The sequence below is a fragment of the Chrysochloris asiatica genome, unplaced genomic scaffold (genome assembly GCF_000296735.1).
Source record: "Chrysochloris asiatica unplaced genomic scaffold, ChrAsi1.0 scaffold00154, whole genome shotgun sequence".
Classification (NCBI taxonomy): domain Eukaryota; kingdom Metazoa; phylum Chordata; class Mammalia; order Afrosoricida; family Chrysochloridae; genus Chrysochloris; species Chrysochloris asiatica.
In genome coordinates, this window is record NW_006408672.1 from 7,995,158 (window position 1) to 8,012,377 (window position 17,220).

At 36.5% G+C, this 17,220-nt stretch overlaps 1 protein-coding gene across 1 annotated transcript in view; it reads left to right on the forward strand.

Moving 5' to 3' along the window:
• BRWD1 (bromodomain and WD repeat domain containing 1) overlaps positions 1–17,220 on the forward strand; it is a 197,519-nt gene that overhangs the window by 135,135 nt on the left and 45,164 nt on the right. The window contains exons 21-27 of the mRNA XM_006870863.1: positions 1,867–2,098; positions 3,610–3,681; positions 3,785–3,892; positions 8,940–9,064; positions 9,788–9,870; positions 11,165–11,276; positions 11,899–11,960. Coding sequence (XP_006870925.1) covers positions 1,867–2,098; positions 3,610–3,681; positions 3,785–3,892; positions 8,940–9,064; positions 9,788–9,870; positions 11,165–11,276; positions 11,899–11,960 — 794 coding nt within the window. The remainder of the gene's footprint in view (positions 1–1,866; positions 2,099–3,609; positions 3,682–3,784; positions 3,893–8,939; positions 9,065–9,787; positions 9,871–11,164; positions 11,277–11,898; positions 11,961–17,220) is intronic.

Here is a 17,220-nt window from a genome sequence, read left to right on the forward strand (position 1 = left end):
TCGTAACCACTACGCTTCCAGAGCTCCTTAGTGGCCCTCAATAGAGCCATACATTTAATATGTAAGAGTGTACAACTGTGAACAAATTAACTTTGAAGTTTTAGTACATTTGTAAGCAGAAAACTGGGTCAATTGTTTCTGTAGAAAATAGTTTGGCGTTATTTAATTGACTGTTAATAAGCATGTTGGGCAGTAATGTAAAATATGTACTAGAAATAACTATTTTTTCTTGGGATTCCATTTTTTAAAAAAGTAGTATATGGGTGTATTCCTGGTGTGGTGCTGTAGAATAAGCTCTGGCCTGCTACCCAAAAGGTCATCAACTTAAACCTACCAGCTGCTCCCTGGGAGCTCTATGTACAGGGTTGCTATGTGTCAGAACCAACCCACACCACTGAACAACAACAGTAAATGTGGTAACACCTTCAGCGCATTTATTATTAGACATTTTATGCCTTACAATTTGTTTAGTTCTGAAATATAAGTATCGTGGGATAAGGATGTCAGTGTTTGTTCTTTATCTTGATAAAATGTCACCTTTATCTCTGACTAAAGGCGCTCTGGTAGGGTAGTGGTTACGAATTGGGCTGGGAACCTCAAAGCGAACAGTGTCCATGGCACATAACAACAACAAGAGTAAAGCTAGCTATCTGGGCATCATCATTTTCCATGTCTGTACATAACTTGTCCATCAGTGTGTCTACAGAATTCTGTTTCCTAAATAACCACTGAAATTACCTTTTTCCTATCTCCCTTCCTCCTTTGCTGGTCCAGCCCACCTTATTATACTCCCTGCTCCCTCTCTTGCCTTTCTTTCTTCCATCCTTAGAGTAATTAGGTACTGGTGGCTGTGTGCCATGGAGTCGGTTCCAACTCATAGAGTACCGGTTTTCCGAGGCTGTAAATCTTTACGGGAGCAAAAAGTCTCATCTTTGTCCCGCGGAACAGCTGGTAGTTTCGAACTGCTTACTTTGCGTTTCGCAGCCCAATTCGTAACCACTCTGCTACCAGAGCGCTTTAATTAGGTAGTAGAATAATTTTTTAAGGACACAAATTTGTATCTTGTTTTATTCAGTCAGGTTTTCTCAAATTTTATTATATAAATCTTCTATTTTTTGAAGAATGATTTCTTACCATAAGTACGTTTTGGAATAGTGAGTATTTTAGATGTGAGAGTTGTGTGGGCCAATTATGGTCTCAGTGGAAATCTTTATAAGGGTGCTTCAAAAATTTCATGAAAAAATTCCATTATCTTAATTTTTGCAAGAACTTTTTGAAACACCCTCATATATTTTGGGTTTGCTGAAGCCAGTAGCAGGCCATGGACAAGTTTTCTGTTTAATTTCATATTTCACTCAATTATTGCTGTGAGCTAGTAGGCCTATCCATTATATTTTGTGTCCATCATATTAAAGATAGAATCAGTTTTTGTTTAAAAGAAGCTGATGTGGTTATTCTTCCTTTGCACTGCTCTCCAATGAATTGTGATTCCAATTTCAAGGAGGAGGATGCATAGATTTCTAGTCTATACATCCTCCTTCAAATTATGGGCTACTGAACGGATCTACAAGATCTCTGTTTTTTAAATACTGTGCACTTTTTTTTTTTTTTCTGTAAGGAGGATTGTTTGTTGCACCAATATTTTACTTCCATCAGGTCTCATCTATTTTATACTTTAAAAAAAAAAAAAAGTTCCTCAGGCATACATCCTTTCTAAAATTCCAATTTAAGTGAAGGTTTTTCCTTTTGTATGTTCATTGGTAATGAGAGCAGGATATTACGTTTAATCTTCATGGGATATATTTCCTTTTGATGCTCCTTCCATCCTTTAATATGCTGTATGATTAACTTGATATATGTGCATAGATTCTTGTTGATAAAATTTAACATGTTTTCCTTTTCTAGTGATTCTTCATCTAGATATTCAGATTGGACAGCTGATGCAGGCATCAATTTACAGCCTCCCTTACGAACGTCATCTCGTCGACGAATAACCCGATTTTGCAGTAGTAGTTCAGAAGATGAAATGTCTACTGAGAATTTATCGCCTCCGAAAAGAAGACGAAAGAGAAAGAAAGAAAGAAAGCCAAAAAAAGAGGCAAGAAAACTTTATCTTTAAGAATGTTTTCATTTATGATTTTATTAATGTCATTCTTTTTTATATTTAATAACTAGAATTTTTGACTAATTGCTACATTTCTTATTAATGTCAAATCAGTAGAAGTTGAGTCAAATGTAAAAAGCAAACTTATTTTGGGAAAAGCTACTTGTTTTTAGTGCTCATTCACCTTTACTGCTTTCAGTAGTTAGTTTGGCAGTCACATCTTTCTGAAGCTGAAAATTAAAGGGGGAAACTCTCTTTTCCTGATACTATTACCATACCTCTGATATTATTCTGTCATTTTTAACACTAAAATAGATTTCAAGTCATTTTAAGGAGCTTTCTACTTGTTTTGTCTACTATTGCCATACTTGAATTTTAATTTAAGTGTTTTAACTTCATACTCTTCTCCTGTTTGTATTTTTCTAGTTCTTTTATTATATATACATGTTTTCAATATGTAAGCAGTTTTTTTTTTTTAAAAACGTTAGGTCTTTGTGCCAGTTATCTATTGCTATGTAGGAAGTCACTCTGAAATTTATTTGCTTAAAACAATGAACATTTATTTTCTAAAGCGTTGGTAGTTCAGGAATTTAGGAGCAGCTTTTATGGGTGATTTAGACTCAGTGCCTCATGAATTTGCGATCAGGATGTCTGCACTTGCAGTCATCTGAAGGTTTGACTAGAGCTGGATGACCTTCCAAGCTGGCTCTTGTGGCTCTTCGTAAGTGATGACCTTTGTTCCATGGTACATAACCTTGCCAATATGGCTGCTTATGTGTCCTCATGAAATAATAACAGTCTTCCTAAGAGCAATTGAGCAAAGGAGTAAGTCCTAATGTCTTTTATGACCTAGTGTCAGAAGTTGCAAATCATGGCTTCTGACTTATTCTGTTAGCTAGAAGTGAGTCACTGTACGTAGCACATATTCAAGAGTAGGGATAGACTCTATTTCTTGAAGAGGAGAAGAATATCAAAGAATTTGTCGACATATTATAAAGTTGAAGTAGGAATCTATTAGAAACGTAATAGATGATGATATGAATTGTGGTAGGCTGATTTATAAGGAGCTCTGGTAGCATAGTGGTTATGAATCAGGCTGTGAACTGCAGGGTCAGCAGTTCAAAACTACCAGCTGTTCTGCGGGAGAAAGATTAGGCTTTCTGCTCCCGTAAAGATTTATAGCCTCCGAAACCCTATTCAGGGTCGCTATGAGTCAGAACCGACTCCACAGCACGTAACCACCACCACCAGGCTGATTTATAATTCTATTTAAAGTGATACAGTCCTGTGTATGTGAAGTGACCAAATAAGTACAGTATAATATGTTAAAGCTAATCATTAAGTGGGTATGTCAAGAAATTTCTAAATGATGAAACTTTTTTTTTTTTCACACAAACCTTGCATGTTATCTGATTCTACTATAGTGAACATTGTTCTCTTTCCGGTGGCAGAATTTGGGAAGGATGACTCCCACAGAGCTTGGGAACATGGAACATTTATATGAGTTTCATCCTCCAGTTTGGATAACTGACACCACACTTCGAAAATCTCCTTTTGTTCCCCAAATGGGTGATGAGGTGAGAATAATAGCACTTAAAAATTTAGCATATAATATAAAACAAAATTGATGTTATTGTTCAGCTTTCTGTTGATTTTCAAATATTTACCTTCCTTTTGTAGGTAATATATTTTCGACAGGGCCATGAAGCTTACATTGAGGCAGTCAGAAGAAATAATATTTATGAGCTGAACCCTAATAAGGAACCATGGAGAAAAATGGATCTCAGGGTAAGATTAAATCATTAAACATTTAGCACTTTTATCATCAGGTAAATTGTTTATGAATCCATGTAAAAACCTAATACCATGTTTGTGACTTTTTTTTTGGGGGGGTGACTATTAATTTTCTGTTAAAGCTTTTTTTTTTTTTTTTCTTTTTTTCTTTACAGCTGAATTTTAAGATTGGGTGGGAGAATTTATATTGACCAATAAGTAGTCTTCATATATTGCTGATTCGTGTGCAGAATGTTAAATATAACTTAAGAGTCTCTGAAAAGCAACTTGACAATATATATACAACAGTAATCTGTTTTGTTAAGTGATGTTGAGTTGGTTCCAACTCATAGTACCCTTTTTAGGTCTTCCGAGGAGCAGCTAGCTGGTATATTTGAATTGCCGGCCTTGTGGTTAACCGTCCAGTGGCTGGAGTCCATCAGCAGTCTTAAACATTCTTATACCCAACACAGATTTTCTTCTTTAACTTTTTATTGTGAATTGAGTGAAGAGTAACAGACAAGACCATCAACTTTGCTTTTAACCATATATTTTGTTTCATATAAATGATTACAATCCCCTCCCTGTAACAATGGTTACCTGGCTTCTTCCTATGGCTTTCTTTACTTTTGCATCTTATTTTTCAAAAATCAACAAAGCAAAAATACTTGATGTTCACATACAAAACAAAGAATACATACTCATTTAAATGTCCAAAGGGCACATTTTATAGCTACAGAGCCTTTCTCAGTCCATGAAACTAGAGTCTGCAGCTACTCAATCACTCTATGCCATCGCCTCTGCCACTGTCTCTGCTGTTGCCAGTTTTCTAGGTAGGATCTCACACTCAACTCATGCCCTTCCTTGTTGATGGTCCTGGGATTCTTTGTTCTTGAAATAAATGATGAAACTATTTCCGTATTTCAGTTACACATCTCTAAAATTACAGTTGTGACAATTGCAATTAATCCTGCTAACAGTTACTCAAAATTGAATCATAAAATTCTGTCATCATCATCTCCCATCCCCTATCCCCTTTAACCAGATACATCTGGAAAAGAGGAAAACTATTCAGTGGGGATTCTACAGTATCCTCCCTCATTCTGAAACTAAGCACAATCAAGAAAGTTTGTAAACCAGCCACTTTGTGCCTTTATAGCCCCCATTTTTGATAGCCGGTGTCCAAGTTGCCTGCCCTTACCAACCCAGTGCACTGTGACAGCAAGCTTGATTCTTGATATGAAGAAATTTTCCATTTTGATTGGAATTTTGAGCAACTACATCCATAAGCAAAGGTCCAGCTCATCAGATTGTAGCAATTTATTCTCTTTTTTTTGCCAGTGTTTAGGTTATTACAGAGAAAGGAGACAGATGGAAGTACACATGGGGTGGAGCCTGGGAGAGAACAGGCATACTATGCCCATCTGTCCTTGCCCAGTGGAGCCATGCAGACTGGATTTAAGTTCTCCCAGCAGTATTGTATGTGGTGGAGTGCACTGGAGCCTTGGCATCCAGTCTGTCAAGTAGGCATGGTTGACCAACCATGTGACCAATTTTAGTATACAGAATCTCCATAGGGCAGACGATACCACATGGTCTAGGAGCCCACCCTAATCAAACTATTAGCACAAACTATCTGTCATGGGCCAGTGTACCAGGTATATGAAGACACCTCACCAGGAAAGGTGTTCCTGGGCCTTCCCAAGGGAGATAGTAAGCACTGGAATGTAGGAGACCACCTGGAAACAGCATGAACTCTGACCACCAGACAGAATCACAACTCTACCTGCATTTCATCACCTATTGTAAGGCATTTCTTTCATAAGGAAGAACAATGTTTGGGAGTTCAGCTGGTCAGCTTCTTCCTGGACAGTAGTCTCAGAACACAGTGTGAAATGGCTAGAGCAGTGCATAGGGCATTACAAGATCTCCATGGGTGTGACCACCATGCCAGCTTCTGCGCCTGCGGGGCACTAACACCCCACACACATACCACTTCCCTAACTGCCCAGAAGAAAACAAGTGATCTGTCACAAGCTGTGTATGGGTATGTGATATGTGAGCACTCTTGAGTTATCAAGATGTAGCAGTTTATTCTTGCTTACAGTATCAAGCATCTTTATCTTCATCTGGTGGAGTTCTGGACAGCTAGTCATCCAAGCTAGGTCAAATGGGTACTAGCTGACAGTTTGGGAGTTCACACACACCTCCCGGCACTTCAGACCAACTGTTCACTTCATTTAACATTTTTTCCACTCCTTTACACGTTCAAAATATAACTTGATCATTGTATCACAGAACACTGTTGTTCCAAGGTTGCTAACTAAGATTTTTAGAAACTAGGAATGGGAAAGACAGTTTACTTTTGTGTGTAATAAAATAAGCAATTATCTTGACCTCCCCATACTTTATCAGTTTTGTTAAACAAAAGTGTGTTTTTTAAAGTAGGATAATGCCAGGTTTAATAAGCAAGTGACAGAAATTTTAGGTTGGTAAAAGTTGTTCAGATTATGGTAAGGGAACACTGAGGGACTTCCAAGTTTTTAACAGTTAACCTTGATCAATGGAATTGAAGCAAAAGCATTTAAACCCTTAAAATTGGTGGTTTTATTTCTGTTATTTTTGGAAACAGCTAGACATACAATTAAATTTATGAGCTATGGCCATTTTACCTCACTGTATATTTAAAAAAAAGAAAACTGAAAAGAAACCTGGAATACCCCCCAAAGTATGGTGCATTTATACATTGTATAACTTGCCACTTAGGTGACACTGTTTGAAAATATTTGTTGAATGAATTAGGGATAGATTTTTCACAGTGTCTTTTTAAAAGGAAAAATTTGATGGGAAATTTAATTTGGGGTTATGGTGGCAAAGTATAAATGATACATATAGTCAACCAACCAAAGGGAATACATCAAACTTTTAGTGATAGTTATGTGGCGCTATAGGATAATCACTCGACCTCAAGATTGGTTCGAACTGCAAGGTTAGTGGTTCAAACTTACAAGCTGCTTCTCAGAAACTGTATACAGGGTTGTTATGAGTTGAAATCGACTCTATGGCACTTTTACAACAACTGTCGGTAGAATAACATTAGATTTAATTTTAGTTTTATATTGTTTTAAATATGTTCAATTATTGGTAGAAATTGTAAAAAAAAAAAAAAAAACAACACAACAACCCCCTACTCCCAGTTTTTTCTACTGAACATAGCTTGTTCTTAGCACTTACGCTTAACTTCATGTCTCCAGTCTATAAATTTGGCTTTGCTGTGGGTTAATATGCTTGACTGCAAAATTGCTTTGCATTGTAAAGCTGGTGATCCAAACTCACCAGTCTCTCCTCAGAAATCCCATACAGGGTCGCTATGGGTCGGAACCAACTCAGTGGCACGTCACACACAAATAGCAGCTTTCAAAAATTTATAACCTGTTTCACTTAACCTTGTATGATGTGAGTGCTTTTAGCACTTTTGTACATGATAATCACATTGTTGTAGAATGAATAAATAGATGTGTGATTTATTGTATTCCAAGTGTGAAAATACATGAGGGGGCTTCAAAAATTTATTGAAATACAGAAGTAAAAGATCATGGAACTTTTACATGAACTTCCTGAAACCCCTCATATTAGGGGGAAGGTTAACTATGGCACATCCATTTGATGGATGATCCCTACTGATTAGGACATAGTAGATCACCAAAAGTTTATTGAATATGTTAGGCAGAAATGTTAATAACAAGTTTTTGAAGAATATTTATGTATATGCAAAAGACTTAAATTTGTATAGTACAAAACTATTAAAATATGTGTTTTTATGAAGAGAGGAAAGATGAAATGTGTCAGAATTTTATGGTGGTTTTTCTTAGATATTGAGACTGACTAGATTTATTTTTTTCTATTTAAAATTGTTGTGTGTTTTCTAAATGAGTATACTCCTTATATTATGTTTTTGCTGAGTACCATGGAGCCGATTTCAACTTATAGTGACCCTGCACAGGGTTTCCGAGGCTGTAAATCTTTATAGGAGCAGAAAGCTCATCTTTCTCCTGCGGAGCTGCTGGTAGTTTCGAACTGCTGACCTTAAGGTTCATAGCCTGATTTGTAACCACTACGCTACCAGAGCTCCTTATATTATAGATGGTATTAAATATTTGTCTTCAAAGAGATTTGGAAATTAATTTAGCAAAAATGATTGTTATTGTCTCAGTCCAGGGTTTCTAGATAGGCAAAACCAGTGAAACGTGTGTGTATATATATATATGTGTGTGTGTGTATGTGTATATATATGTTGTTGTTTGTTGTTATGTGCCGTGGAGTCGGAACCGACTCAGCGACCCTGTTACAGGGTTTCCGAGGCCATAAATCTTTACGGGAGCAGATAGCCTCCTCTTTCTCCTGCAGAACAGCTGGTAGTTTTGAACTGCTGACCTTGTGGTTTGTAGCCCAATTCGTAACCACGACGCTACCAGAGCTCCATATGTATGTATGTGTATGTGTATATGTGGTGGTGGTGGAGTTGGTTCTGACTCATAGCGACCCTATACAGGGTTTCCAATGCTGTAAATCTTTACGGGAGCAGAAAGCCTCATCTTTCTCCTGCGGAACAGCTGGTAGTTTCGAACTGCTGACCTTGTGGTTAGCAATCCAATTCACAATTACTACGAAGTGAAATGGCTTAAAATTGTAGAGTCCCAGGCCCCCAGTGGAAAAGAAATAAAAATCCCTTTGTCCTTTGTATTGGGGCAGGTTACATCCCCAAGGCAACATCCCTTTAATTGATTGACTGCTCATAGCCACTCATCAGAGTTAACTATGCCTGTATTAGGTTTTGTCACCATGGGAATTCAAGCACATCTCAATTGCTAAACCTCTGGAAGTCTTTGCCTAGTCAAGTTGACACAGAACTCTATAATCATTACAGTGGCTAGTAGCATATGAAACTTGTCTGTTGTCTTGAATGATGAAATTTGGCTTAATTTGATTATATGTGTACAATTAGAGTTTTGAGTCATGGTTTTTATTTTAGCCATTTCTTTTTTTTTTAAATCTGTTGAAGGATCAAGAGTTGGTCAAAATAGTTGGAATTCGGTATGAAGTTGGGCCCCCTACACTTTGTTGTCTCAAACTAGCATTTATAGATCCAGCGACTGGAAAACTCACGGACAAATCTTTCTCTATTAGGTATGTAATGTTTTCAATGGAAGTGTCTAAATTCAGATATTTCATCTAGTTGATAAGTATGCCCTTCCCATTTAGCTGCAGAGTATATATGAAAGCACTGTGGACAGCCCAAGGTGTGCAATCAATTTCTGCTAGGTGAGAACCTTTTAGAAGTAAAAGTAGGAATACATTGCAACTACCAGGCATTGGCATCTTGCCATCTACATTTTTCCATGCTACTTTAATGTGTGAAGAGTTCTGACTTGTAGGGGAAATTATGTTGCTTTGAGAAAATGTTAAAATACGTAATAAACGCAACTGTTTGCTAGCTAATTTGTAGCCAACTGGTTGGTACATGTGGCTACTTAGCCATTGTAATGTGGCTGATGAAATTGAGCTGTGCTGTAAGTGTACACATTAGATTTTGAAGATAGTACAAAAGAAAAAAATATAAAGTATGTGATTTTTATAGACTGAAGTAATATTTTGGATATATTGGGTTAATTATATCATTGATGTTTTTTTGTTATTTTTTAAATGTGTTCAGTAGAAAACTAGAGGTGGTTACTTACGGGACTTACATTGGACAAAGGGGCTTTACAAAGCTCATGGAAAAATTCATTAGCTTTTAAGTTTATTTTTCCATCACCTTTTTGAAGTTCTTTCATAATTCTTTTGGACAATGTTGCTCTAGACTATAACCTGCCATACAGGGAATTTAATAGTTTTCGTGTTTTTACTTAGGTATCATGATATGCCAGATGTTATTGACTTTCTTGTATTGCGTCAATTTTATGATGAAGCAAGACAGAGGAATTGGCAGTCTTGTAAGTTTCGCCGTATTGTATTTTACATATTCTTAAAATTTAAGCTCTTGTTTAGTCTTTAGTTGTGGTACTGATAATTATTGTGTATGCAAACATGTAAATTCTGGAGAGAAATATTAAATAAGTAGATTTTATTTATGGATTAGTACTTGCTCATTTTTAGTAGATGTTTTAGCGAAGTAATGTTTTTGTTTGTTTTTCTGGTGTATGATGTTTAGAAAGAATTATTTTTTACTCATTGACTTGAGGCTAGACTTTAATCCATATAACCTAAAATCAGTTTATGTTTTCTTTTCACATTTTTCTTGGTTTGTCTGGAAGTCCTCTTAATACTTGCTTTCCTGCTTTTTAATTGTAATATGGTTGTGGTATTTGTGTAGTAGTCATGTTTGTGTCATTTTTGAAATAACAAATACGTATGCTTTTTAGGGTTGATTTTTTTTTTTTTATTATGTGAGCTCAAAAATTAGAAAACCTTTGTGTGGCAAAATTTCATAATAGCAACTTAAAGCATGCTCAAAATTTTTTTATTGTGTAGGAAATGCTATCTATTTAATAAATATATGTATTTAATAGAGTAATATTAAGCAAATGAAACTTTGTGTTTCCACAAAGATTTATAATCTTAAAAACCCTATATAGGGTCGCTCTGAGTCCGAACTGACTTGTTGGCACTGAGCAACAAACAGTATTCAACAAATATATATCCATAGTACACATTGTTATAAAATATTTAAGTTGTGTTAAAATTTGTTCTTTGTCTTTTTTTGTAAAATGTGATAGATCTTAACTTGGGTATAGGTTTTTTAACCTATGTAATGCATCTTAATCACAAACCAATTTTGTTTTATTATGTTTTATAGCTATATTGTGTTGTGTCACTGTAGGATAAGTACTGGACTGTTAATTGCAAGGTCAACAGTTCAAACTCACCAGCTGTTCCTTGGAAACTCTATACTGCATCTTGTTGTTGTCAAGTGCCATGGAGTCAGTTCCAACTCATAACGACCTTATATAGGTTTTCCTAGGAGTGACTGGTGGATTTGAACTGCCGACCTTGCAGTTAGCAGTCCAGTGCTTATTCATAACAGCACACCAGGACTTCAAAGGTTATATCCTGTGTTACATCTATTTTAACACAACACTGTCAGTGAGCAGGAAAGGATGGCTTGTTTAAATATAAACATATTCTTTGATTTTTTTTGTTTGTATTGTGACATTTTATAAATTAAAAATGTTATTGTCAACAAATATTAGCAAATACATGTCTCAAAGTTGATAATTTCTCTTACAGGTGACAGATTCCGCTCTATAATTGATGATGCTTGGTGGTTTGGAACAGTATTAAGTCAAGAGCCATATCAACCACAATATCCTGATAGTCATTTCCAGTGTTACATTGTTAGGTTTGTATACAGATGAAAATAGTCATTTGCAAATATTTATTCAGCACGCCAGCTTATTGTATGAGTGACTAAGGCACTTCAGGTTAAAATATAATTGTATTGTCATAAAGTTATGTCAGTCTGAGCTCTGAAATGCTTTTAGATATTCCTTGAGTGTGTTCCCTTTGCTTCAGGTTCTGCTCCTGTGCTCTTCACTTGGATTGCTTCTATAACCTCTTAAGATTTCATATACCTTCCTCCTGTTAAAGTTATAGTTCAAAAACATATTTTATCATTTCTTTGGCTCAAAAAAGTCTTCATGCCTTTATGTTGGCTGTGGAATAAAATCCCCATTATGAAGCATGTTATTCAATGTCTTGGCATTTTGTCTTTGACTTTGTTCTTCACTTGGCCATGGCCCCTCAGGTTTTCTGGTGGTAGTCTTGAATCTTGTCATACAGGATTAATGCTTATTATAGTGTATCTTTTTTAAAGAAAAGATTCTTTGAGTATTTAAATTTTCATTGCAACAGTCAGGTTAATTTTTACGTTTTCGGTAATTCTTGTAGTGGTGAACTACCTACTAGTCACAATATGTCTTTATGAAAGCTAACCATTACTCTCTTTATTGTGGGTTTATCAGGTGGGACAATACTGAAATTGAAAAACTTAGCCCATGGGACATGGAACCAATTCCTGATAATGGTATGTAAAATTAGTTGTTAATTAAATGAAAACATTGTATCTATATAATCTTCCATTTTATATTTTAGTAATGCATAAACAGCACAGTTGTGTTTGATAAATGTTTTCATATTATTACAGCAACTGAACTTTACTAATAGGAAACAACTGAATTATGTGTGTCTTGTTAATTTTAGTTTTCTGATTCGAGCTTCATGCTGTTAGTTCAGCAACTCACCATCATTTCTCATTTAACCCTGGTTTTCAACTCTCACTGATCGCCATTTGACCCCCGTTGTCTTTTTCTCATTCTTACTGTATTACCCTCCTCCTTACAAACAAACAAACAAACAAGCAAGCAAACATTTTTAATTGTTGTTTGTCTCCTTTACACTTTAGCATGTCTGTCTTATTGTAGGCTATATCTCTTCCTTTCTTCTGATACATAGATGTTTATGTTCCTAAGCCAGTCTTTCTGCCCTTCCGCTAATGCTTGTATTTCCATTGCTTTTTACTTCCTGAAGGACCTGGTACTTGGCTTCATTTCTCTTATCAATTTTACTTTTCTTCCCTACTCTGGTTAATTTTGAACAATTTATTGGACATTTTAAGTACGGAATTATTTCTCTCTTGTCCTAAACTGTTTGAGCAAATGCTCTCTATATCTCTTTCTTCTGTTTCTTCATTTGTTGTTAAATACCATCAGATAGTTCTGATGCATAGCAATACTGTATTGGGTTTCTGAGGTGGGTTTGAACTACTACCTGTGGTTCTCAGTCCAGTGCTGATCCTATAGTGCCACACCAGGAGTCCTTTTTTTCACTACTAAGCTTTAAAAATTATTAATCATACATCTAGAAAAGAGAGGATCTTGAATATAAACTCAAGCCAGTGCTTTTAACTACTGTTGACAGGTGTATAGCTCATTGTCATGGAGTGTTTGGTAGACTTGAACTGCTAAACATTTGGATCGAAGCCAAGCACTTTAACCACTATACTAGCAAGACTTTTTACAGTTGTGTAGGCTCTTAAAGTCAGTGCAAGCACTTAAAGAGTTTAGCACCCACCATAATACATAATCACAAATTGGGTGAATTAAGACAACAAAGTAATTCCCTTACAGCTCTGTAAGCTAGAAGTCCAAAATCAAGGTGGTGAATGAGTTGGTTACTTCTTGGGGCTCACAAGGAGAATCTGTCCTATGCCTCTTTAGCTTCTGGTGGGCGATAGCAGTATTTTGTTTGTAGATCTCTCACTTGTTTTTCTGCCTCCATTGTCAAGTGGTGTGTTCCCTGTGTGTCATTGTGTCTCCTCTGTGCCACATTTTTCTCTTGAAAGGACACCAGTCATCAGGATAGAGGACCCATTTTAATCCAGTATGACCTCATTTTTAAGTGATTATATCTGCAAAAGACTCTTATTTGCAAATAAAGTTACATTCACAAGCATTAGGTATTAAGACTTTTAACATACCTTTTTGGAACCCAGTTGAACCCAGTACATGTTACTGAAGTCAGTATCAATGAGCTTCGTTAAACAATATGAACAGTTAGGGAAAGAAAACTACAAGCATCTAAAGAGATGCTCAATTCACATTAATAATTTAAAATTACTCATTTAAATAAACATTTAAAAACTTTTCATTTTAAAATTATTTCAGGCTTGCAAAAATAGTATATAAAGATTTCCCAGATGTCACCAGATTTTCCAAATGTTAACATTTTACATAACTACCATTGTAAAATGATAAAAATCTAGAAATTATCATTGATAACAGTATTATCTATCTCTTGATCTTACTCTGATTTGTTACTTTTTTTCATTAATGTCCTTTCACAGGTTGTATTCACTAGCCATGCTTTGTTGTTGTTAAGTGCAGTTGGATTGATTCCTACTCATAGCGACCACCTATAGGGTTTTCAGGGAGCAGCTGGTGCATCTGAACTGCCAACCTTGAGAATAGCAGTTCGATGTTTATCCTGTAGCACTCCACCAGAACTTTGTGTCTTCATGTTGTTGTTTAAGTGTAGTTTAGTTAGTTCCATCTCTTAGTGACCCTGTATAGGGTTTCCGAGGAACATCTGGTGGGTTTGACCTACCGATTTTGGGGTCCACTTTTTATCCTTTTCATGTCACTTGGCTGTGAAGAGTACTAACCTAATTATTTTATAGATTTTCCTTTCCTTTTTTTTTTTTTTTAATTTAAGGTTTTTATTGTGGATTGAATGAAAGTTTACAGGGCACATCATCAGTTTTACATTCAACAAATCATACACCTTGTTTCATTACAATGATTATAATCACCTCCATTTACCATCAGTTACAGTATTTCTCTCTATCCACTTTAGCTTTTTACCAAACAAACAAACAAACCACTTAGGCATATATAATAATGAACATCTCCGAAGGGCACATTCTGCAAATCTGCCTCCTGGCCACCAGCTTGTAGTTCATCTCGTCTTAGTCTATGAATCTACAGTCCTCAGCCACTCCCCCTCTCCATGCCTCCCCCATGTCTGCCTCCATCTCTGGTACTGCTGCTTCGCTGAATAAGGTCCCGCATTCTGCTTGTGTGTTTCTCTCTTGATGGTCCTAGGGTCCTCTGTTTTCTGGTCTATAAGATTAACCAGTCCCCTTTTTTAGTTACAAAACTTCTGCTTTTACAATTGTGACAGTTGCAATTAGTCATGATAACAGTTATTTACTATTGAATCTTTCGAATCTTATCCCCATCTCTTTTCACCAGGCCCATCTAGACAAGATGATAGCTATTCATTGGGGACTCTTGGTTTCCCCCCATATACGTTAACTAAACTCCCTCTTGAAACCTTGCAGGCCAGTCACTTTGTGCCTTTATTGCCCCCTCATGTTAGGTAGCCAATGTCTTAAGTTAACCGTCCCTATCTACCCTGTGTATGGGGGGGGGGGGGTAGCATAGATACTTGATGTGAAGACTCTTTCCCTCTCTGTTGGTATTTAGAGTAACTACCGCTCTGAGTATAGGTCAGGTTCATCATGAAGATGTATCTTCTTTCACTGTAGCTGTTCAGAACAGTCTGCTTGTCCTTTTTAGTGGGAATGCCCTGCCTCATAAGGTTCTGGATGGGACTCAGGATTCCTTGCATCTAAGGTCCTGTACGTTACAAAGGCTTTGCAAGAGGCCTATTGCACTGCGAAAGTTGAAGAACACCTTTTAGGTATTCCAATCAGTTATAGGCTAAAGATGGGCTTACAAGTTTTCTTTAATCATGTTTCCCAACATTCCTTTCTATCCCACTCAAGTGTCTATTTTACAATAGTAGGCAAGGGAAACTACTATTAATAAGGCAGTGAAGGAGTTTAGTATTATTTCCCCTCTTCAAGCTATACCTAGATCCCTGTATCCCAGAGCCCTGTTGTTCCAAGGTTGAGTATGCATCACTATTTCCCTCTGTCCCACTAGGCCATGCAAACCTGTCTCAGTGTTCCCCTATCTATCTTGTTCTTCTGCCCCCTGTCTCCTTCTTGTATTGCCCTCCCCAACTCCATTGTGGTTACCTTATATTCCATTAGTTCTTCCCTCCATTTAAGATAGTCTATTTTATCCAGTAATCTACCTGACCTTCCCACCACCTTTTCACATTGTAATTGTTTTGATCATAGACCGACCTCCCAGATTCTCTGTTCTTATCATTTTATTCTGTTCTTGACTCTTTAATTTGTCCGACTGAGTTCAGGTTGATGCTGCCATGTACGTCATTCTGTAGTTGTTATGTGTTCTTGCTGGTTCTCAGTTTACAGAACTTCCTTTAAGATGTTTTTCATAGCAGGGTTGGCTTTGGCAAAATCCCTTAGCTTCTGCCTATCCTGGAATGTTTTGATTACACCATCGTATTTGATTGACAGCTTTGCTGGGTAGAGGATTCTTGGGTGGCAGTTTTTTTCTTTCAGGGTTTTATATATGTTTCCCCATTGCCTTCTTGCCTGCATGGTTTCTTTTGAGAAATCCGAGCTTAATCTGATTTGCTTGCCTTTGTACATTATATTTCTCTTTTCTCTAGCTGCTTTCAAGATGCTGTCTTTATCTTTGACTTTGGAGAGCTTGATCATTATATGCCTTGGTGATTGTCTTTTAGGGTCTATCCATCCTGGGGTTCGTTGAGCTTCTTGAATGCTTATCTTTTCACTTTTCATGATTTTAGGAAAATTTTCTTCCAGAAACTCTTCAACTGTCTCCTTTATGAACTTGTTTGTATGCCTTGTTCTTCACCAATTTCTTCAGTGCACCTTGTACTTACTTATTCCTTCAGTGTTATTGGCTCTTGATCATATGCTACCTCTTGAAATGGTTGAACATTGACATTTCCTTTTGGTACAGTAACTCTGTATATTCCTTCCATCTTCTTTTGATGCTTTCTGCAGCATTCAATAATTTTCCAGAGAATCCTTCAGTAAGGAAAGTCGAGGCTTGAATTTTTCCTCAGTTCCCCCAGCTTGAGAAATGCTGAGTGTGTTCTTCCATTTTGGTTTTTTAACTGCAGATCTTTGCACATTTCTTTGTAATACTTGAATTTGTCTTCTCTAGCTGACCTTTGAAATTTTCTATTCCAACTCTTGTACCTCCTCATTTCTTCCTTCTCTATACGGGACAGCAATTTTCAGAGACTATTCTGACAACAGTTTTGATCTTTTCCTTCTTAGTTGTCTTAATGACTTTTTGCTTTCCTCCTCAATGATGTTTTTATTGTCATCCCACGACTCTTCTGGTCTTCGGTCTTTAATGTTAAATGTATCAAATCTGTTCTTCAGATGATCTCTAAATTCAGGTGGATATATTCAAGGTCATATTTTGGATCTCGTGGACTTGTTTTCATTTTCTTCAGCTGACTTGTGAATTTGCACATGGCAGTTGATGGTCTGATCCACAATCTGGCCCTGGCCTTGTTTTGGCTGATGATATGGAGCTTGTCCACCTACATCGTCTTTCCACAGATGTAGTCAATTTGATTTCTGTGTCTTAGATCTGGTAAAGGTACGTGTGTATACTCATCTTTTTTTTTTTAGGTTTTTATTGTGGATTGAGTGAAAATTTACAGGGCATATCATCAGTTTTAAATTCAACAAATCATATACCTTGTTTCATTACATTGATTATAATCCCCTCCATGTAACATCAGTTAACAGTATTTTTCTCTATCCACTGTAGCTTTTTAAAAAACACACAAACAAAAAAACCCACTCAGGCATATGTAATAATTTACGTTTCCAATCGGCACATTTTGCAAGTCAGCGCTTGGCCACC